The following is a 25,015-nucleotide window of genomic DNA, read 5'->3' on the forward strand; positions in this document are numbered from 1 at the left end:
AATAAAACAAAGAAGTTAAACCATCAGTATTTAAACAAGGTGAAGAGTGTAAGAAACTCAGGAACCAGGGAATGCGGAGTCACTTGCTGAATGTAAAACAGTGGTTTATTTACAACAAGGGCTATATACAAAGAAAACATGGTAACTAAAACACAAGACATACCAGGAGAGTGGTAGTGCAGGCAGGGGTTCAGCAACAGAGAAGGCAATACATAAATACAAGAGCTAGACAGAGAGACAGGTCTAACAGGCAGGAGGTCAATAACACAGACAAAAAACAGGTCAGGAAAAACAGGAATACAAGGAAATGTGTTGTATAAGAGCTGGAGAACCAGGTAATACTCAGCAGAGAGCAAAGGGAACAGAGGGGCTTATATACAGGGGACACCAGTTCTTAGGGCTAACAGGGACTAGAGCAGGCAGACTGACAGCTTCAGTTAAATGCATGTTGTTAAATGCAGCTGAAAACCGTGCAGCGGTGGACGCGTTAAAAATATGATGATGATGATGATGATGAAAAGCACAGAGCTCAACAGCACAGGGAAACAAAATTTCAAATAAAACAGGCAAATGACCTGAAAACACTGCAGCACATATCTCAGTGTTAAGGACCGGCACACCATATAACAAGACAAGATCAAGTGTGTGTCTGTGTTCTTGTGTGGGAGCAACTACAGATTGCATAATGTTAAGAGTCAATAAGATCCAAACAGTCTTTAGCCATCGGCTTTGTGGAACAGTATACATGGATGTTAAAATCACCAACAGTTAAAACTCATTATTTGGCAAAAACTCATCCAGCTGTTCTGAAAAGTCATTTATGAAGTCTTTATTATATTTAGGAGGTCGATAAATCACAGCACAGAGAACTGGATCAGAGCAGCCTAGCTCAAACATAATCAGCAGGTCTATTTCTCTTTAAACAAAAGTGCTGTTCCACCACCACGACCAGTTTTCCTCTGAGAATTTAGATATGAGCAGCCGAGAGGAAAATGCACTTAGGTCTCCAGTACTAAACCAAGTTTCAGTTTTTTAATGGAAAAATCCCTCAGGATAAACGTCTTATTTGCCAAAGATCTAGAATTGACCAAAGCTATCCTAATATGAGCAGAGTCAGTTACCGTCCGAGGTGCTCGATCCAGCAGCCGGAGGTTTTGGGGATTTGATCCTCTGTTCCAAAGACGTGGAGAGAATCAAATCAAATTAAATCAAATTTATTTGTATAGCGCTTTTTACAACTGGTGTTGGCACAATGCAGCTTTACAGAAACATGATCACAGAACAAAGAATCAGGCAAAACATTAAACATAGAAAATACAGAATACAGAACCCCCAGTGAGAGCACAGCTGTAGTCCGGTACTCCTCACCAGAATCAACAACCACCACCAGAGTAGAAAATTACCAAACCTTCAGCAGCCGGCCGGATATTTAGAAGTGTTTGCTGATCATACACCAGGATAGCATCTCCAGATTTAGTAAGTAAAAACAACAGCCAGAGTAGCACGAGCAGACGGCATGCCACACACACTGGCCCCATCTTGCTACGCATGAAAAGTTAGATATAAAATAGTTTAGGTCTATTTTCACCAAATACAGCAGTAAAATCCTGCTTTTACATTAATGCAGGAGTAATATTTATAAACATCCTGTTCTTTTTCCTCCTAATTTTTGTTTAAACAAAAAAACAATAAAATATAAGATGTTTCTCAATCCACATATTAGTCATGTTGTTCTTAATTCTGAAATACACAGATGGAAGAATATGTGATATACAATAATCAACAAAAATATGAAAAAAGAATACAGAAATAAGTACATAGACATTTTATAATTTCATTAACTGATTAGAATTTGATGCAGCAACACATCTCAGTAAAGTTGGGACAGGGTCATGTCTACCATTATGTAGCATCTCCTGTTCTTTTATCAGCAGTGTGTAAAAGGTAAAGGTGTGGGAAGTATGTATCTCACATAAATATGTGTTAAGTTTTACCTGTTGCTGTTATGCTGCATCTGTGGAATACACACACAAACACATCACATCACACACAGAGGATTACATTAGAATTAATATTGTATTGGTTTGGTCATTGTATCACTGTTTTACTGCTGAATCCAGATCTTATGTGTGTTTTATTGATTAGGTGAGTTTTTACACTCCTAGTGTGTGAATTTAACTGTGTAACTCGTCTGTTGTACTTTTCTCTCTTTCTCTCTGCAGACTGGAGAACTGCAGTATTACAGGAGAAGGCTGTGCTGCTCTGGTTTCAGCTCTGAAATTAAACCCCTCCCACCTGAGAGAACTGAATCTGAACTACAATAATCCAGGAGATTCAGGAGTGAAGCTGCTCTCTGATCTACTGAAGGATCCTCACTTTAAACTGGAGAAACTACAGTGAGTGATGTTATTTTAGGTGTTTGTGCTGCATATAGGAAAGAGTACTAATGAAGTAAATATTGAATTTATTAGACTAATAGATCACTATTCAGAATTCACTAATGAATCTAGCTTTGTGTTTGATCTAATAATAGCAGTATAGTGGAGTTATTAGTGAGTCAGTGGTGAGGCGGTGCTGGTAATTCACCATAGCTTGTATCTGAGAGTCAGGTGGTCTGTATCACAGCGTGATCAGGAACTCCCGGGTTTAAAGGAAGGAGGAGTTTTAGTGGTGTTTAAGGGCAGATGATAGAAAAACATCTATCGTTTAGTATTGACCTCCATCGTCTATATCAAAATAAAACAGCCCTGGAAAAGTGAGCAAAGCAAAGTTTCGAACGTCAACCTCTCTCCCCTGTCTCTCTTTCCCTGTCTCTCTCTCTACCTGTCCCCCCTCTCTCTCCACCTGTCTCTCTCTCCCACTGTCTCTTTCTCTCCCCTGTCTCTCTCTCTACCCTGTCCGTCTTTTCTTTTTCCTGTCTCTCTCCCCTCTCTCTCTCTCATTACTTTCTCTCCTGTCTATATGTCTACCTTTTTCTCTCTCTGTTTCTCCCCCTGTCACTCTCTCTCACTCTCCCCTCTGTTCTCTCTCTCTCCAGTGTCTCTCTCTCCCCTCTGTTCTCTCTGTGTCTCCCCTCTCTCTCTCCCCCTCCCTCTCCCGCTCCCTCTCCCCTGTCTCTCTCTCTCCCCTGTCTCTTTCTCTCCATCTCTTTCTCTCTTCCCTGTCTCTCTCCGTCTCTCTCTCTCTCTCTCTCTCCCATCTCTCTCTCTCCCCTGTCTCTCGCTCTTCTGTCTCTCTCTCTCCCCCCTGTCTCTCTCTCTTTTTGAAATGTCCCAGCATTTCTGAATAGAGGTTGTAGAGATGTTACTGTTAGGTATAAAATGATGATTGTTTTTGTGCTGGTTGATGAGGGGGCTCAGCTGCAGTTACCTCAGTGAATATGGGGGACATTAGATGTGTTGTAAACAGTCGGCTGTAGTGGAGGTAGGACAGATGGAGCTAGCTGTGGTATAGAAAGACTCCTCCTCAGGATTCCTTCACTCACATTTAAACAGTCTGATCTACATGATCTACTGATGCTACAAAAGTATGAAGGGGGAAATCACACAGGACTGTACAAACACTACTGTATTAATTAAAGCTTCTTCCCACACACCATCACACTCATGAACAGCTGAACACTACACCACATTTCTGGATACAGTTTATTACATACTAATGACTTTTACACCCAAAACACAATCCATATCAAATACATCCTGTCTCACTCTGTTCACTCTGTTCTTCTGTACTGCACTTTTATTTATCCTGAGACAATGTCTCAAAACACTTATTGTCTTATTAGTGTTTTCTCTGTTGTTCTATTTATATAGCTAATTTACTCTGCACTGTGTCCTTTGCTGCTGCACTCAGCACTTTATTGTAATATACAATTCTGCATACGTAAGTTTACAGGTGTGTGTGTGTATGTGTGTGTGTGTGTGTGTTTGTGTGTGTGTGTGTGTGTGTGTGAGCATACTTGGCCAATAAAACCTGATTCTGGTTCTGAAGGATGGAGGGAGCTGAGTGTCAGACAGGCCTACAAATAGACTTTTTTTTTAGTGAGATAATAATAATAATAATAATAATAATAATAATTATAATTATAATTATAATAATAATGACAATAATGACAATAATAAAAATAATATAAATATGCCAAAAAAGGAAAATAGATAACAGATAAATCAAACCAGTGAAGAGAAAAACAAACAATTAATCAAACAAACAAACAATCCCCCTAACAAACAAGCAACATGCTCACACACACACGCAATCATTCAAATTATCAGACGTGAAGGAGTGTGAGTTAGGTACAGTAGATCAACTGTGATCCATTTCTCACTATTTTAATCATCAATTAGATATAAAATAGTTTAGGCTTATTTTCACCAAATACAGCAGGTATTCAAACGGGTTCTATACTTTTTTCTCTCTTTTTTATGTAATGAGAGAAATTACTTCATAAACACCCTGTTCTTTTTCCTCCTCATTTATTTTATTTAAAAACCAAACCCAATAAAATACAATTAGTTTTACAATCCATGTATCAGTATTATATTTATATACAGGTGTTGGAAAATTAAACTGAAACACCTGTCATCATTTTAGTGTGGGATTTTAGGTTTCATGGCTAAATTGGAGCAGCCTGGTGTTCAATCTTCATTAATTGCACATTGCACCAGTAAGAGCAGAGTGTGAAGGTTCAATTAGCAGAGTAAGAACACAGTTCTGCTCTAAATATTACAATGCACACAACATTATGGGAGACATACCAGAGTTCAAAAGAGGACAAATTGTTGGTGCACGTCTTTTAATTTCACAGTCTGATCTGGATATTTTAGTATTGACTGAATCCTGGCTTAAGCAAACTGTCACAGACTCTGAAGTAACAGATTACCATCTCTACAGAGCAGACAGGAAATCAAGGGGTGGGGGTGTGGCTATTTATGTTAAATGCTATCCAAGTGTAACGGGTGCGTTCTGTCAGTCTACACTGTTCGTCTGACTTACTCTGCGTTGTGTTCTTTTGGGTTTGATGAGTGAAGGAAGGAACGAGAATGAAGCACTGGTGTTGGCAGATGCTGTTTACTGGATGGAAAAATAAAAACAATATATTGTAGACAGTATTCACACAGAGTCTCCCCCTCCATACATTCAGCTGTGAGCTAGCACATTCCAGCATACACTCCTACAGCTCCTAGTAGAGTTCACATGTAGAGCACATGGAAATATTGTGATTCAGAAAAAACTGTCTTTTACCACCAGATATGATCAAACAAATAACTTATAACTACTCCAATAGCACTTATAATTGGCTTTAACAACAAACTACTAAGTAAAGTCGTGTTAAACATTATAAACTGTTGTTTTGTGTAGAGAGCAAACTGTACTGAACTCCTCTCAGCTCGTATACCCACAGACTGAAGGATATCACGAAATAAAGTCTCTAGCTCTTAAAGAGACAGTACCCCTTTTAGCTCAGGACAATTAACACACATAATATGGGACAATACTGACACCTAGAGGGATGTTGGTGGGATTTCAACACAGAATACACAGGTATTTTTTAACTGGGTTACACAAGGAAGCCTGTTTTGAACTGTTAGCTCTGCAAGTGTGTGTTTAGGACGCAATAACAGTTTTGTGGTTGCTGGTGTTTATAGACCTCCTTCTGCTCCCTCTCATACTATAGATGAGTTAGCTGGGCTTTTATCTCTATACACTGATTCAGAAATGCTGATTCTAGGTGATTTTAATCTGAACTGGTTAACTAATGCATCCCATCATCTAAGAGAAGTGTGTGGTAATCTGTCGCTTAAACAATTAATTACTGAGCCAACATGACCAAACTTGCATGACCCACCAAGTCAACCTTAATAGATTTAATTTGATCAAATAGATCTGACAGAATTACCACTACAGGTGTATTTGACCCTGGTATAAGTGACCACTGTCCTATCAGATGCATTAGGGACTCCAGCATAAAGAAGTCTGGCTCTCGGATAATGGTTAGAAGAGATCTTAAACATTTTAATGATCAAGCTTTTTTAAATGATCTAGTGCTCAGCAACATTCACTATACCTCAGAAATCCTGGATGTTGACTTGGCACTAGATCATTTTACCCAAACATTTCTAGCAGTGGTAAAAAAGCATGCCCCCTATAAAAGCATGAGAATACGTGATAGATCTAACCCCTGGATGACTAATGAAATATCTTCCTTGCTAAATGCTAGGATCAAAGAATGGACCTCTGCTAGAAAAGTGGTGATAGAGATCAATGGCTTATTTTTAGGCAGTTAAGGAATAAATGTACCTCTCACATTAGAAAGGCTAAAGCAGAATACTATATGGATCAATTCTCAAAATCTGCTTCAAACCCTGTCAAATTTTGGAAAGTTGTAAATTCACTTAAAAACAAATCGGAGCTTACTCCCACCCAGATTTTAGTAAATAATCACCGGATTTCTGACCAAAGAGAGCTTTACCAAACATTTATTAATCATTTTGTAGCAGCTGAACATGTATTTGATAAAATTAATACAGTAATACCAAACAATGAAACACATACGCCACCTGCTGTTAGCCATGGTCTCTTTACCATCCACCCTTTCCCTCATCATATAGTAGCTAAAGCCCTCAGCACTATTAACACAAAAAAAGCACAGGAGAGGACAGACTAGACCCTTCTTTCTGAAGCTTGCATCTCCAGTCACTTTAAAACAGATCACATATATTTTTAATCTCTCCATTTTATCAAGCAGAATTCCCAGGATCTGGAAAACAGCCCAAGTAATTCCACTCCACAAAGGAGGTGACGTTGTAGATCTCAACAACTTTAGACCAATCTCTAAACTGTCATGCCTAGCTAAAATTTTAGAATCCTTAGTGAATGACCAACTCAAGACATTTCTCAGTGTAAACTCAATCCTATCAGAATCAATCTGGTTTTAGAGAGAGGCACAGCACAATTACTGCTACTACTCTGATCCTTGATGATCTTTTAACCTCCATTGATCGAAAGAAACACTGTGCAGCCATTTTCATTGATCTCTCTAAAGCTTTTGATACAGCTGATCATTCTCTACTTTTGAAAAGTCTACAAAACACCGGCTTCGACCACAATGCTCTAGAATGGTTTAGAAATGACTTATCTCATAGAAAGCAGTGTATGGTCCTGGGACAATGTAGATCAGAACTGCTATCCATCTCTAAAGGTGTCCCACAAGGATCAATCCTTGGCACAGTATTATTTTATATATACAATAATGATATTTTCAACTTCATTGGTGACTGTAAAATACATTTACATGCTGATGAAACAATTTTATATTGCTCAGCTTAGCTGATCACATTAATGCGGCAGTAGATAAACTGCAGCACACTTTTAATGCCGTACAGGCTGCCTTTTATAACCATAAACTTGTTTTAAATGCTGAGAAATCCAAATACATGCTGTTTTCCAGATCGATTAACATTGATTTTAATACTCTTAAAATTACAAATTTGAAGGGTTCTATTATGGAAAGAGTTAATGAATATAAGTACCTGGGCATATGGCTAGATGACAAACTTAATTTAAGCACCATATTAAGAAGCTTTCAGGTAAGCTAAGGCAAAAACTCGGCTTCCTATATAGAAATAAATTATGCTTCCCAACAAACACAAGAAAAAACATTGTAGAAGCAACGTTTTTATCTATGCTAGATTATGGTGATGTGATTTATAGACATGCATCAACAACTACACTCAAACCACTAGATTCTGTGTATCATGCAGCACTAAGATTCATTACTGGTGACCCGTATAGTGCACGTCACTGTTCACTCTATGAAAAAGTGGATGGTCTTCTCTTGCTGTGCGTCGGGAAACACATTGGTTTATTTTCGTTTTTAAAGCACTTTCTCACCATATGCCACCGTACATCTCACAAAAACGTATTTAAAATAACACAACCTACCAGACTCGCTCCAGTGGCTGGATCACCCTTCAGGTACCGAGAGTTTTAACTGAACTGGGAAAATCTGCTTTTAGCTACAGAGCAGCAGCAGCTCACTGGAATTCACTACAGGAAACTCTAAAGCTCTAAAGCTCACTGGAGTCACTAAATCATTTTAAACTCCTCGACTCTAAACACCTTCAGACAGCCTGACACTGTTTTAGCTCATTTTAGTTTTTTATTGATTGATTTATTTATTTTATGATCTTTGGTATCTTTATTTTTTTTTAATTAACTTTTTAGTTTTTAATGTTGGTTTGTTGTAGCTGTTTTTTTCACATTCCTTTAATTTTTTTTTCTTTTATTGATTTTAGGTATTATTTAGGTATTACTTTACTTTCTTAATTGTGTAATTTATTCATCTGTAGTTATTTTTTTATTAGTTATATTACCTTTTTGTTCCTTTGATTTTATGAGTCCTACTCTTAAATTATTATTGTTTTATTTCTTAACATAATTTTTTTTATAATTATCTTATATATCTTTTTAAAATGCTGTTTTTAAATTTTTTAGTACTTATCTTATTCTGTTTACGTTTGTTGTTGTTGTTGTCAATCCCTTCTATGTAATTGCTCGGCTACATTGTAAATGAGGGCCACCCTCAATGTACTCCGAGTTTAAATAAAGGTTGATTGATTGATTGATTGCTGGCACATCTGTGACCAAGACAGCAAGTCTATGTGATGTATCAAGAGCCACGGTATCCAGGGTAATGTCAGCATACCACCAAGAAGGACCAACCACATCCAACAGGATTAACTGTGGACGCTGTAAGAGGAAGCTGTCTGAAAGGGATGTTTGGGTGCTAACCCGGATTGTATCCAAAAAATATAAAACCACGGCTGATCAAATCACGCAGAATTCAATGTGCACCTCAACTCTCCTGTTTTCTCCAGAACTGTCCGTCACCACAATCAATTATTGTGCTCTAAAACCAGGTGTTTCAGTTTCATTTTCCAACCCCTGTATATATATATATATATACATATATACGATAATTATGTATTAAGTTTTACCTGTTGCTGTTCTGCTGCATCTGTGGAACACACACACACACACACACAAACAAACACATCACATCACACACAGGGGATTACATTAATATTGATATGTATTGATTTGGGTCATTTTATCACTGTTTTACTGCTGAATCCAGATCTTACGTGTGTTTTATTGATTAGGTGAGTTTTTACACTCCTAGTGTGTGAATTTAACTGTGTAACTCGTCTGTTGTACTTTTCTCTCCTTCTCTCTGCAGGCTGGGGTGGTGCAGTATTACAGGAGGAGGCTGTGCTGCTCTGGTTTCAGCTCTGAAATTAAACCCCTCCCACCTGAGAGAACTGAATCTGAACAACAATAAACCAGGAGATTCAGGAGTGAAGCTGCTCTCTGATCTACTGAAGGGTCCTCACTTTAAACTGGAGAATCTACAGTGAGTGATGTTATTTTAGGTGTTTGTGCTGCATATATGAATGAGTGCTAATGAAGTAAATATTGAATTGATTAGACTAATAGAACACTATTCAGAATTCACTAATGAATCTAGCTTTGTGTTTGATCTAATAATAGCAGTATAGTGGAGTTATTAGTGAGTCAGTGGTGAGGCGGTGCTGGTAATTCACCATAGCTTGTATCTGAGAGTCAGGTGGTCTGTATCACAGCGTGATCAGGAACTCCCGGGTTTAAAGGAAGGAGGAGTTTTAGTGGTGTTTAAGGGCAGCCGATTGTTGAAACAGTGCAGCAGTGAAAACAGACCTGTGTAACAGAGTGGTTTATGGTAATTTACTGTTACTGGGAATGTTGTATTAGCTTCAGTCAGACCAGTTTAACTTTTAAACACAGGATGAAGTTCACAGGTTTTACTTCTCAGTCCAGTGAGAATATCTTACTCTCTACAGCTCATTATTGAAGACAGTCTAAATACAGACAGACCTTTATCTTTAATAACCAATTATATCAGTTTATTATAGTTCTGATTAGAGCTGAGTGATACGATTATATACTTCATTTGATGATAGAAAAACACCTCAATACACTGTTTAGTATTGAGCTCCATCATCTATATCAAAATACAAAAGTGGACAAACCAAAGTTTCCAACGTCAACCTCTCTCCCCTGTCTCTCGCTTTTCTCTCTCTCTCTCTCTCCCCTGTCTCTCTCTCTCTCCCCTCTGTTCTCCCTCTATCCCCTGTCTCTCGCTCTCTCTTTTTTAGTGTCCCAGCATTTCTGAATAGAGGTTGTAGATATGTTACTGTTAGGTATAAAATGATGATCGTTTTTGTGCTGGTTGATGAGGGGGCTCAGCTGCAGTTACCTCAGTGAATATGGGGGATATTAGATGTGTTGTAAACAGTGGGCTGTAGTGGAGGTAGGACAGATGGAGCTATCTGTGGTATAGAAAGACTCCTCCTCAGGATTCCTTCACTCACATTTAAACAGTCTGATCTACATGATCTACTGATGCTACAAAAGTATGAAGGGGGAAATCACACAGGACTGTACAAACACTACTGTGTTAGTTAAAGCTTCTTCCCACACACCATCACACTCATGAACAGCTGAACACTACACCACATTTCTGGATACAGTTTATTACATACTAATGACTTTTACACCCAAAACACAATCCATATCAAATACATCCTGTCTCACTCTGTTCACTCTGTTCTTCTGTACTGCACTTTTATTTATCCTGAGACAATGTCTCAAAACACTTATTGTCTTATTAGTGTTTTCTCTGTTGTTCTATTTATATAGCTTATTTACTCTGCACTGTGTCCTTTTCTGCTGCACTCAGCACTTTATTGTAATATACAATTCTGCATATGTAAGTTTACAGGTTTGTGTGTGTGTGTGTGTGTGTTTGTGTGTGTGTGTGTGTGTATGTGAGCATACGTGGCCAATAAAACCTGATTCTAGTTCTGAAGGATGGAGGGAGCTGAGTGTCAGACAGACCTACAAACAGACATTTTTATTTTTAGTGAGGTATAGGGGCCATAATAATAATAATAATAAATATAGCCGCAAGCGGCGATTAACGGGGTTCGAGCATTACAGGCAAAGAGGCCCCTGAAGGCCAGTTAGGCTTAAAACATTTTGCTGGTTGACCGGCATCACCAAACTGGATAACCAAGCTAGGTGACCAGTGTGACCATAAAGACAGTAATGACAATGCTAGATGAGTGTTGTGAGTAAACTAGTTGAAAAGCATTGATAAATTGAGCTGTAGTGTTCATCAGGTTTTATGTGGTCTCTTGCTGCTCTCTAGTGGGCATTTGGTGAAACAACTTCAGTTCTTATATTGAAAAAATACAAGCCACAATAATCCTGCTGAGAGCCTAGCAGTGAGGCATGAAAAGGGCACATATTGTAGTGGGCTCAGTGGTTTAATACCTGGTGCTAATTGAGATGTTGAAATATTTTTAATTGGGCGCCAGTTATTAAATTAATTTAATTAGATTAATTAATAAATTAATCAATCAAATTAATTAATACATTAATCAATCAAATTAATTAATAACACAAGACATCTCAGGGTGTGGTTTCTACAGGTGACAGAAATTATCATAACCAAGTTATCCAGAAAACACACTGAAATTACAGGTTTTGTAAAATAAAAGTATTTTATTAAATCACACAGATATGAGTAAATAATTCATTAAAAAGTCATAAATGTAGCCATTAGATATCAAATCATAGTGTAGAATGATAAATGGGAAATAAAAGAACAAACACGTTATAATACTGATATGAAAGGAATAAAGATTAATAGAACTATTAAGTGAATATTTCTAAATAAGGGTCTAAGGCATTTTAAGTCTACGAAACCAGTTCTTTTTTCCAACTAAGCAACTCGAAATGAGTCATCTATACTAAAGAAGACTAAATTAAAGACCCGACCCAAACCATGACCAACAGACACCATCTGCCGAAAGATTAAACCCAGCTCTGCCTTACTCTGAGGTGTTGAAGTGGGCCTTGGCGACGTCCGTCTGGGTTGGTCGTCTGCTGCTTCACCCCGAAAAAGGATCATGTGAGCCTGTCTGCAGGATGGTTTGAATTCCTGTGTCAGCACAGAGCCCCATTACAACCCACAGGGTAAATCCCTTCACTCTCAGGTGGCTTGCTGGTGGCCTCCGGACCGCAGGTTTCTGGGTTGGATCTGGCGGATCTCTTTTTCAGCTGTACTTTAGCTAAACTTAGATGGAATAATGCTTTGCTTCGTAGATTGTAAAATAACCTTAGATATTTTAACTAGGATAGCTAATATTAATATACTTGAATAAGATTAAATGCACTAGTCTAAGAAAACTAAACTAAGATGACTAAACTAACAGTCTATCCTTTCTTCATCTCTAGGCCCTCTCTAACCTCTCTCCTCTAACTTCTCCCTGAACCTCTCCTCCACTTCTCTCTTCAACTGCTTCCTTCAACTCATCTTCTCCAACTGCTTCCCCTCAACTCCAACTGACTTGAAAAACTGACTGTGTCTGACCCAGTTTAACTAATTAGTCTCTGTGGCCTGTTTGGCTCTTGAGCTACGATTGGCTCTGTGGCCCAAGTGTCTGTGTTTTGATTGGTCTAGGAGCAATTTCAAACTTTGGCGGGGAAGATGATCTTATTCACAAAGGGCCATAAAACAGCCCACATGGCCACCATGCTTCAGCTATTTTTCTAATAGACCAAACCAAAACTCAACTAAACAGTGGATCAAAATACATTCTTCAGCATACCAGTTTGTGAGGATAAATTCAGGAAACAACAATCTTACAATTGAATCACAATAAATGTAATATATATATATATATATTTTGCCCACAAACAGTTTTGTATTATTCAAGATAATCTTAGAAATACATCAATGGATGGTACCCTGTCAGAAAGAGATCAAGAGTCATGTTATTATTTAAACCCAATTAAATCACTTAAAAGATAATACATGGTTAAACCACTGATAACCAAATAAAGCTAAATTATCAAATGCTAGTTAAACCTTGTTGATTCAGACTTGAATGTGTAGGAAAATTTAATCAGGACATATCCAAACACATATACCATATACCAGACACATATACCATTATTTAGTAAACATTCTATAAAACATCTTTTTTATATAGTCAATATATATGTATTTTAAGCAAAATCTTCTTAGTGAGAAATTCCTCCCTCTGCTGAGCGCTCAGATAAGGCTCGGTCCTTGCCTGTCGGAATTTACGACGGTGGAGGAAGAGAGTTCCTCCAGAATTTGAGCATTTAGGGCTCTTGAGCGAGGCTGAGTGAAGAAATAGTCAGGAAATGTCATTTTGAAATTTAAGGCTGTTTGAAAAAAGATTACTCCAAGGCTTTTAGAGTGTTCTGGGGGTCGAAGTTTCCTTATAGTCTGTAAAGTGGGGGTATTGTGCTTATGTATGTCCAAGCAATGCAGAAAACCTCTGTTTAGTCCACTACAACATCAATAACCAATATTATCAATAATCGTGTATTATCTCAAAAGTAGGTTTTGCATATTATGCAAATTAAAAAAAAATTAAGTGGGTGGAGCATAAACAAGAATGACCAAGATGGCTGACCAGCATGACCAAGAAGGATAAAGATGTTCAATTAAGCAAGACAAGCAAGATTAAATAAGTTCAGCAGAGCTTTAATTTAGAATAATTCAACTATAGCTGTTCACCAAATGACCACCAGAGCGCAGCAAGAGACCACATATAACCTGCTGAGAATCTATTTGTCTGTTAGAAAGTGGGAGGTTCCTATCAGAGCATATCTAATTATTACAGAGAGAAGAAAAGTCCGTTTGGCTCCAAATTGGTACTCATGATCAAGTGGTCTGTATATATATGTATGTCAATTTGTGTGTTGATAGGGTCAAAGGTTCCTGACTTCTGTCCATTTAGGTTTGAAAAAAGCGATAATACAGGCTTACGGCCTGTATTATGGCACATATCAATAGTAATATAATACAGGAAATCCTGCACCTAACAGCTGGGGTTATGCATAGGGCTCAGCCAGGATCTACTACTCACTCAACTAACAACAATAGCCAAAACCACCACAATCTGATACTGGCTCGACAAGGATCCAGAAGCACAGCCTAACACTATGTTCATGGTCCATTGCCTCAACTGCCAAGTAACAGACCTACTGAAAAATAACCTATGAACAAACAGAATCCCTCCTTAATCTAAGCTCACTTCCTTAACCTATGGCAACAACACACTTACCACAGCACCCTACGTAAGCACAATCACACACAATAAATAACATTATAAGTTGCGTGAGCAGAACACAGCAACCACTACCATCTGATACTGGCTCGACAAGAATCCAGAAGCATAGCGAACTATGTTCATGGTCCGTGCCTCAACTGCCAAGTACTCAGACGCCTGCAAAAACTCATATGACAAATTACTACAAGAGCAGGACCACACCAATCCCCTTCATCCAAACTCTAACACAAACTTCAGTGCAAGCTCTTCTCAGGGGTCATCAGGCAGGCACCTTCCTTCGTCAGTGTTTTGCTGAATTAGGCCCAATGGTGGTCTGTACATATATGTATGTAAATTTGTGTGTTTATAGGGTCAAAGGTTCCTGTCTTCTGTCCATTTAGGTTTGAAAAAAGCGATAATACAGGCTTATGGCCTACAAAATCGCTGTTGCTATATCAGTTTCTAATTATATCCGATTTGGCTCAAAATTTGCAAACAAGATCAGAATATCAGTCTATACATGTGTATAAATTTGTGTGTTGATAGGGTGAAAGGGTTTGAAAACAGCGATAAATAGAATAAATTGAAAATAGTTAATTTGTCACTGTAGAGCCTACTGAAGACTTATTTGGCTCATTCTTGGCAGATGTGCTTAAAATGTCATTGTTAATGAGTGTCTTAAATATTTTTGACATGTCGCAAACATTGACAGAGTTGTGGCCAAATAACTCTGAAAAGGCTTTCACGTACATGTTTGATCAAGGTGTTGGGGCCACAAAAAGTTAAAATGCCAAAATGTTTTCGATAATTATTTACCTACACGGTCCCAAGATTGCATCAAGACCAAAGTTGATTTGATTGATTGAATATCCAGGGACTAGTTCGAAAAGTGCAATTTTTAGTCTACTGGCCACTGATGCAAAACAATACATTTTTGGTAAAGACATGTAATTACAAAGTTGTAAAGGTTACAGCAGAGCTTACAACTAAAAAAAGAATTCAATGCCTGGGCCACACGTACATTTAGATATAACTGATTTTCTGCTATAGCACCCCCTAGAGGCCAATTAACGCCATATTTTAATGGATGATAGAAGGCTGTATACTGTATAAGTGTCGTCCTGATTGGTGATTGTTTAGCCTGTCAAAAGCTTGCTGGAAACTGATTGGCCAATAGCGACCACAAAAATGTACATATCAAAATTTCCTTCAGTAGACCATTAGGACATAGGTCACAGATGATACATGCCAAACGAGAGCTTGATAGCTTGTACGGTTCCTGAGAAACAGATTTTTAGCTACCTCAGAATCAGGTTAGGATCAAAGGTCTAAAGCAGCATTAGTGTCAGTTTAAGCATTCAAAAGTTACAGCTGTTAGAGTGAATTTTGGTGTGCCACGGGAAGATTAATTTGCATATGACGGCCATATTGTTTACAAATTTCAGGATTGGTCAAAAATCCACAGACTAGTTCGCAAATTTTTTTGATTTGCTATTAAACAAGGAATCAAATAACGAAAGAATTTTGGCTCTAGCTATCAGGGCGTGGGAGTTACAAGGCCTAACGCATTGACCTTCGCCAAAGCGCCCCCTTGAGGCCGATCGGGCTCATCTTTTGAATCTGAGTAGCGGTGAGAAGTACTACCATATGACCAAGTCTCAGCCCTGTAGGCCTTACGGTTTCTTCTGCCCAATCACTTCTATGGCAGAAAAAGAATAAGAACTATAATCAGAACAATTACAATAGGGTTTCTAGCACTACGTGCTCGAACCCCTAATACTACTACTACTACTACTACTACTACTAATAATAATAATATAAATATGCCAAAAAAAGGAAAATATATATCTAATTATTCAAACCAGTGAAGAGACAAACAAACAATTAATCAAACAAACAAACAATCCCCCTAACAAACAAGCAACATGCTCACACATACGCTCTTTTAATTTATCAGACGTGAAGGAGTGTGAGTTAGGTACAGTAGATCAACTGTGATAGATTTCTCACTATTTTAATCATTAATTAATCATTATTTTTTTCTCTCTTTTTTATGTAATGAGAGAAATTACTTTATAAACACCCTGTTATTTTCCTCCTGATTTATTTTATTTAAAAACCAAACCCAATAAAATACAATTAGATTTACAATCCATGTATCAGTATTATATTTATATACAGGTGTTGGAAAATGAAACTGAAACACCTGTTATTTTAGTGTGGGATTTTAGGTTTCATGGCTAAATTGGAGCAGCCTGGTGTTCAATCTTCATTAATTGCACATTGCACCAGTAAGAGCAGAGTGTGAAGGTTCAATTAGCAGGGTAAGAGCACAGTTCTGCTCTAAATATTACAATGCACACAACATTATGGGAGACATACCAGAGTTCAAAAGAGGACAAATTGTTGGTGCACGTCTTTTAATTTCACAGTCTGATCTGGATATTTTAGTATTGACTGAATCCTGGCTTAAGCAAACTGTCACAGACTCTGAAGTAACAGATTACCATCTCTACAGAGCAGACAGGAAAGCAAGGGGTGGGGGTGTGTTGGCTATTTAAAAAAAAAAAATACACTATCCAAGGAAGCCTGTTTTGAACTGTTAGCTCTGCAAGTGTGTGTTTAGGACGCAATAACAGTTTTGTGGTTGCTGGTGTTTATAGACCTCCTTCTGCTCCCTCTCATTCTATAGATGAGTTAGCTGGGCTTTTATCACTATACACTGATTCAGAAATGCTGATCCCAGGTGATTTTAATTTGAACTGGTTAACTAATGCATCCCATCATCTAAGAGAAGTGTGTGGTAATCTGTCGCTTAAACAATTAATTACTGAGCCAACACGACCAAACTTGCATGACCCACCAAGTTAACCTTAATAGATTTAATTTCATCAAATAGATCTGACAGAATTACCACTACAGGTGTATTTGACCCTGGTATAAGTGACCACTGTCCTATCGTATGCATTAGGGACTCCAGCATAAAGAAGTCTGGCTCTCGGATAATGGTTAGAAGAGATCTTAAACATTTTAATGATCAAGCTTTTTTAAATGATCTAGTGCTCAGCAACATTCACTATACCTCAGAAATCCTGGATGTTGACTTGGCACTAGATCATTTTACCCAAACATTTCTAGCAGTGGTAAAAAAGCATGCCCCCTATAAAAGCATGAGAATACGTGATAGATCTAACCCCTGGATGACTAATGAAATATCTTCCTTGCTAAATGCTAGGATCAAAGAATGGACCTCTGCTAGAAAAAGTGATGATAGAGATCAATGGCTTATTTTTAGGCAGTTAAGGAATAAATGTACCTCTCACATTAGAAAGGCTAAAGCAGAATACTATATGGATCAATTCTCAAAATCTGCTTCAAACCCTGTCAAATTTTGGAAAGTTGTAAATTCACTTAAATACAAATCAGAGCTTACTCCCACACAGAGTTTAGTACATAATCACCAGATTTCTGACCAAAGAGAGCTTTACCAAACATTTAATAATCATTTTGTAGCAGCTGAACATGTATTTGATAAAATGAATACAGTAATACCAAACAATGAAACACATACGCCACCTGCTGTTAGCCATGGTCTCTTTACCATCCACCCTTTCCCTCATCATATAGTAGCTAAAGCCCTCAGCACTATTAACACAAAAAAAGCACAGGGGAGGACAGACTAGACCCTTCTTTCTGAAGATTGCATCTCCAGTCACTTTAAAACAGATCACATATATTTTTAATCTCTCCATTTTATCAAGCAGAATTCCCAGGATCTGGAAAACAGCCCAAGTAATTCCACTCCACAAAGGAGGTGACGTTGTAGATCTCAACAACTTTAGACCAATCTCTAAACTGTCATGCCTAGCTAAAATTTTAGAATCCTTAGTGAATGACCAACTCAAGACATTTTGTTGGGTTTTATTTTGCCCTCAACAGTGTGGTTTCTCTTGTCTTTCTTTATCAACCAAATCAAATACTTCTGAGTTCAGGTTCAGAGAAAAGCAGGTTTATTTCGGTTCAATCATCCTCGGCCGGCTGTCAGAGTCGAACTCCTTGGCCGACTTTGGACCAGCCTCTTATACAGCACAGATGATGCACACCCATAGGCAACAACTGGTTTTACGCACACATACAGGTAACAACAGTTAGGTCGTTAGGTCATAACTACTCTTTGTCCCCAGGATGTGCCGTCGTTAGGTCGTAAATAGTTTTCGTTCACCCGGGGTGTTCCTGCTATTTACTGAGGCCTAAAATTCAGTCCTATCTTTTCTACTAGATATTTCATATGGATAAAACTAATACAAAAAACTTCCAACAATTTCTCAGTGTAAACTCAATCCTATCAGAACATCAATCTGGTTTTAGAGTGAGGCACAGCACAATTACTGCTACTACTCTGATCCTTGATTATCTTTTAACCTCCATTGATCGAAAGAAACACTGTGCAGCCATTTTCATTGATCTCTCTAAAGCTTTTGATACAGTTGATCATTCTCTACTTTTAAAAAGTCTACAAACACCGGCTTCGACCACAATGCTCTAGAATGGTTTAGAAATGACTTATCTCATAGAAAGCAGTGTATGGTCCTGGGACAATGTAGATCAGAACTGCTACCCATCTCTAAAGGTGTCCCACAAGGATCAATCCTTGGCCCAGTATTATTTTATATATACAATAATGATATTTTCAACTTCATTGGTGACTGTAAAATACATTTATATGCTGATGACACAATTTTATATTGCTCAGCTTAGCTGATCACATTAGTGCGGCAGTAGATAAACTGCAGCACACTTTTAATGCCGTACAGGCTGCCTTTTATAACCATAAACTTGTTTTAAATGCTGAGAAATCCAAATACATGCTGTTTTCCAGATCGATTAACATTGGTTTTAATACTCTTAAAATTACAAATTTGAATGTTTCTAATGTGGAAAGAGTTAATGAATGTGAGTACCTTGGCATATGTCTAGATGACAAACTTAATTTAAGCATCATATTAACAAGCTTTCAGGTAAGCTAAGGCAAAAACTTGATTCTGTGATTCTGTGTATCATGCAGCACTAAGATTCATTACTGGTGACCCGTATAGTGCACATCACTGTTCACTCTATGAAAAAGTGGATGGTCTTCTCTTGCTGTGCGTCAGGAAACACATTGATTTATTTTCATTTTTAAAGCACTTTCTCACCATATGCCACCGTACATCTCACAAAAACTTATTTAAAATAACACAACCTACCAGACTCGCTCCAGTGACTGGATCACCCTTCAGGTACCGAGAGTTTTAACTGAACTGGGAAAATCTGCTGATCACTGGAGTCACTAAATCATTTTAAACTCCTCGTCTCTAACCACCTTCAGACAGCCTGACACTGTTTTAGCTCATTTTAGTTTTTTGTTTAGTTTTTTTTTTTTTTTTTTTTGTTATGATCTTTTTTATGATCTTTGGTATCTTTATTTTATTTTTTTATTATTTAGTTCATTTTTTAGTTTTTAATGTTGTAGCTGTTTTTTTCACATTCCTTTAAATTATTTTTCTTTTATTGATTTTAGGTATTATTTAGGTATTATTTTACTCTTTTATGTGTGTAATTTATTCATCTGTAATTTTTATTCGTTCTATTACCTTTCTTGTTCCTTTGATTTTATGAGTCCTACTCTTAAATTATTATTGTTTTATATCTTAACATTATTGTTTTTATAATTATCTTATGTTTCTTTTTAAAATGCTGTTTTTAAATGTTTTAGGACTTATCTTATTCTGTTTACATTTGTTGTTGTTGTTGTCAATCCCTTCTATGTAATTGCTCAGCTACATTGTAAACGAGGGCCACCCTCAATGTACTCCGAGTTTAAATAAAGGTTGATTGATTGATTGATTGATTGATGGAGCATCTGTGACCAAGACAGCAAGTCTTTGTGATGTATCAAGAGCCACGGTATCCAGGGTAATGTTAGCACACCACCAAGAAGCACAAACCACATCCAACAGGATTAACTGTGGACGCTGCAATTGGAAGCTGTCTGAAAGGGATGTTCGAGTGCTAACCCAGATTGTATCCAAAAAACATAAAACCACGGCTGATCAAATCACGCAGAATTCAATGTGCGCCACAACTCTCCTGTTTCCACCAGAACTGTCCGTCACCACAATCAATTATTGTGCTCTAAAACCAGGTGTTTCTGTTTCATTCTCCAACCCCTGTATATATGTGTATATATATATATACAATAAATATGTATTAAGTTTTACCTGTTGCTGTTCTGCTGCATTTGTGGAATACACACACACACACACACACATCACATCACACACAGGGGATTACATTAGTGTTAATATTGTAATGGTTTGGGTCATAGTATCACTGTTTTACTGCTGAATCCAGATCTTATGTGTGTTTTATTGATTAGGTGAGTTTTTACACTCCTAGTGTGTGAATTTAACTGTGTAACTCGTCTGTTGTACTTTTCTCTCCTTCTCTCTGCAGGCTGGAGGGCTGCAGTATTACAGGAGAAGGCTGTGCTGCTCTGGTTTCAGCTCTGAAATTAAACCCCTCCCACCTGAGAGAACTGAATCTGAACTACAATAAACCAGGAGATTCAGGAGTGAAGCTGCTCTCTGATCTACTGAAGGATCCTCACTTTAAACTGGAGAAACTACAGTGAGTGATGTTATTTTAGGTGTTTGTGCTGCATATAGGAATGAGTGCTAATGAAGTAAATATTGAATTTATTAGACTAATAGAACACTATTCAGAATTCACTAATGAATCTAGCTTTGTGTTTGATCTAATAATAGCAGTATAGTGGAGTTATTAGTGAGTCAGTGGTGAGGCGGTGCTGGTAATTCACCATAGCTTGTATCTGAGAGTCAGGTGGTCTGTATCACAGCGTGATCAGGACCTCCCGGGTTTAAAGGAAGGAGGAGTTTTAGTGGTGTTTAAGGGCAGCTGATTGTTGAAACAGTGCAGCAGTGAAAACAGACCTGTGTGTAACAGAGTGGTTTATGGTAATTTACTGTTACTGGGAATGTTGTATCAGCTTCAGTCAGACCAGTTTAACTTTTAAACACAGGATGAAGTTCACAGGCTTCACTTCTCAGTCCAGTGAGAATATCTTACTCTCTACAGCTCATTATTGAAGACAGTCTAAATACAGACAGACCTTTATCTTTAATAACCAATTATATCAGTTTATTATAGTTCTGATTAGAGCTGAGTGATACGTTTATATACTTCATTTGATGATAGAAAAACATCTATCGTTTAGTATTGAGCTCCATCGTCTATATCAAAATACAACAGCCCTGGAAAAGTGAGCAAACCAAAGTTTCCAACGTCAACCTCTCTCCGCTCTCTCTCTCTACCCTGTCTCTCTCTCCCCTGTCTCTCTCTCTCCCAGTCTCTCTCTCACCAGTCTCTCTCTCTCCACCTGTCACTCTCTCCATCTGTCTCTTTCTCTCTCTGCCTGTCTCTCTCCACCTGTCTCTTTCTCTCTCCCCTGTCTCTCTCTCTACCCTGTCTCTCTCTCCCTCTGTCTCTCTCTACCCCTTTCTCTTTCTCTCTCCCCTGTCTCTCTCTCTACCCTGTCTCTCTTTCCACTGTCTCTTTCTCAGAACTGTCCGTCACCTCAATAAATTATTGTGGTCTAAAACCAGCTGTTTCAGTTTCATTCTCCATATATATATATATATATATATATATATATATATATATATATATATATATATATATATATATATATATATATATATCCCCTGTCTCTCTCTACCCTGCCATGTCTCTTTCTCTGTGTCTTTCTCCATCTCTCTCTCTCTCTCTCTCTCTCTCTCTGTGTAGTTAAAAATAACTGAATTTATAGAAAATCTATTGTGATCTGTGTCGTTACTGGGATATGAAGTTTCCTGTATCGTTTTTGGTCATATCACACAGCCCTAATTCACACACTTAATTCACCATAGAGAAAAAAACCCATTATATCTGTTACTGAATTTCTTCTATTTGTTTTACTGAACCACATAATAACCCAAGTGCCCGTCCCCACAGAGTGTGTGAGTAGTGTGTGTTTCTGTGACAAGTGTGTGTGTGTCTGATCTTTCTGTCCTGTTTTTTGTTTTACAGCATCCATCCATAAAAGACTGATATGCTCCAACTGGCTAATCTGACAGTTCTGCTTCTGACATCACTTCCTGTTTACCAGTGACATTACATCAAGTGTCCTGTACATCAACACACACACACACACACACACACACACACACACACAGGTATGGTTGAATATGGGTGAAGAAGGACTGAAGAAGCTGAAGTTCTGCTGCTTCTGTTCTCTAACAGTAATCAATATGAAGATTCTGATCTTATTAAACTGCTTTAATCATATTTATTACAGTATTTTATTCATTCAGGACTTCTGTAGCGTCTAGAAGCGTCCAATCACCTGCTTTAAAAATGTACAGCACTCCTACAAAGGGGGCGCTGTGGTGTTGGACTCTGGGTAATTACTGCAACCTGTGGCTCTGATTCTCAGATTCCAGAGGAAATGTACAGAGTGGATGATTAAATTAAAGAAGAATATTATTTGATTGAGGGAACAGATTGTTAAATTATGTAAATAATATATTTCTCTAAATAATATCCCTCTGTAGAAATGCACACAATAATTACATTCTCCAGCTTCGGTTGGTAAATCATGTAAACAGGTTGAACAGGTTTCTAATTTATTTTTTATCATGTTTAGAGTAAAAGTCATGAAATGGTCAATGTATCATAGCATTTTTCTGTATCAGTAAAACTTCTTGATGTTTCATGTTTTAAAATTGTTCATTTTTTGTTCTAAAGCTGTAAAAATGTAAATGTTTCCACCTTAAACATGTATTATATTAAATTTGTATTTTTCAGGAAGGGATTAGTAGAACATACGGTGATTAAACAGACAGATATTTTATACAATTATCACAGTTATCTCTCTTATCACAACCAATCCACCAACATGGATACATGAAGTTAGTTTTTTATCGTCTGCATATTTAGAGTTGATTTAGAGTCAATTTGGGCAAATCGGTCCCTTACTTTTAAGACAAAGACAGATGATGTATTAAAGGAAATGAAAACATATATCTTTTGGAAAATTTACTTTTTATGTATTTTTAATAAATGGTTGTTCTTATCCAAGTGTTGTATTTTTATGTTATTATTTATATGGATGTAACACTAAGTGTAAAGTCCTGTTGGGTTTAGTAACTGGGAGGTTGATTGTTGTGATGGTGTGTTTATTAAACACAGTAGGATGAACAGACTTCAGCTGATACAGTGTCTTTCACAGTATAGTGAGGAACAGAATGCAGGATGTGATGGATGAGTGGAGAGATGGAAAAGATACAGACAGTAGGTACAGATTCCTCCCTCAGACAAAGTCTAATCCTGCTGTGTACTGACTCTGAGGTTCTTAACCAGCAGACCGAAATGGCGTTTCTTCAAATGATCTTGTGGGCGGGGCTCTGGTGGTGGTTGACGGGTTAAGGGGTGGAGCCAGGGTGGTTCAAAGCAGGTTTTCTTATTGTGACATCACAATAAGGGAGGAGCTCATAGCATTGCAGAATAATTTGTGGTCTGAACCAGGAAATTTGAGACTTTTTTTTAGATGTTAAACCAAAAATCAGTTAATGGGACTCTACTAACAAATTATTATGAGGTTTTGGTTTGGTGATTTGATGTTTATCATTTATTATTTTATCACTATATTGTATTATAGAGCTTATTGATCAACAGCGACTCATCATTCATCGTACAGTGCATCTATTTGTTTCTCTGTGCATATGATAATAAACTATCAAATCTTGAATTAAATAGAGAAGCATCTCAAGATAATCCAAATCTCGGACAGTTTGATGTCTGTTTTTGATTTTCTCAACAATAATGACATGCCAAAAGTGATGGGACAGCAGAATGTTCATGAAAATTGGATCATGAAGTGTTACCTGAGTGGACAGCTTGGGAACACCTGTATACGCTGTAAAAACCTGAACCGTCCAAAAATAAAAACATTTCAACAGGAAGTTCAGTCTAGACCTCGACCATGATCTCATTATGAATGTAACTCAGACAGTAGTTCTGCCTATGTATAGAAACTTTAGCTGATCTAATGTGAAGCCTTTGATGTAAATGACTGTATTTCTTTGTTCAGTAATCAGAGTTTCCACTGCTGATCTTTAGCCTAAAGCCTGGAGAATGACCATGACTTACGCTACAACATTTACTAGAGTTCTACAATATCCATTTACAGGATTACTAGTGGAGTCTATTCCCAGTCCTGTAGCAGTGAAAGCACTATACTGGACCATGCTGTGGAGCTCCAGTAGTGAAGAACACAGTTCTAGCAGTCCCCATGTTACACTGCCTGCTATTACACACTCTGACCACTGGAGGGAGCCACAGCAGCACTTCAGCTCCCAGTAACACACAGTAAACCCCTCCCTCCAGCAGCAGATCTCTCACAGCCAACACAAGAACCAGAACCACACTAGCAGCCCATCCAGCGGTCTGATCATTGCGGTCCGATCCGAGAGCTGGGAGCTTATTTACATGTACACCATATATTATATTTCACATTTTGATTTAAGAGTAAATTATTATAAAGCTAAAGTAAATATACTTCAGCTGCAGAGCCTGTACATTATGAGATCCACAGATCTTCAATAATCAGACTTAACCAGAGCAACACAGCCCTCAGGACCACCGTCTGATTACAAGAAACAATCTGAGTTTCAGTAAACTGTGTTAGTAAATGTCAGTAAACTGGGCTGAGGAAAGATCTAACCATG

General features: G+C 37.7%; 1 protein-coding gene and 1 long non-coding RNA gene across 2 annotated transcripts in view; one reads left to right on the top strand and one right to left on the bottom strand.

Annotated features, from left to right (window-relative positions):
* Positions 1-25,015, top strand: part of LOC111190008 (uncharacterized) — a 751,666-nt gene that overhangs the window by 509,811 nt on the left and 216,840 nt on the right. The window contains exon 27 of the mRNA XM_049473126.1: positions 2,223-2,396. Coding sequence (XP_049329083.1) covers positions 2,223-2,396 — 174 coding nt within the window. The remainder of the gene's footprint in view (positions 1-2,222; positions 2,397-25,015) is intronic.
* Positions 1-25,015, bottom strand: part of LOC125790039 (uncharacterized) — a 280,980-nt gene that overhangs the window by 190,994 nt on the left and 64,971 nt on the right. The window lies entirely within an intron of this gene.

This window comes from Astyanax mexicanus, unplaced genomic scaffold, assembly GCF_023375975.1.
Source record: "Astyanax mexicanus isolate ESR-SI-001 unplaced genomic scaffold, AstMex3_surface scaffold_34, whole genome shotgun sequence".
Lineage (NCBI taxonomy): Eukaryota > Metazoa > Chordata > Actinopteri > Characiformes > Acestrorhamphidae > Astyanax > Astyanax mexicanus.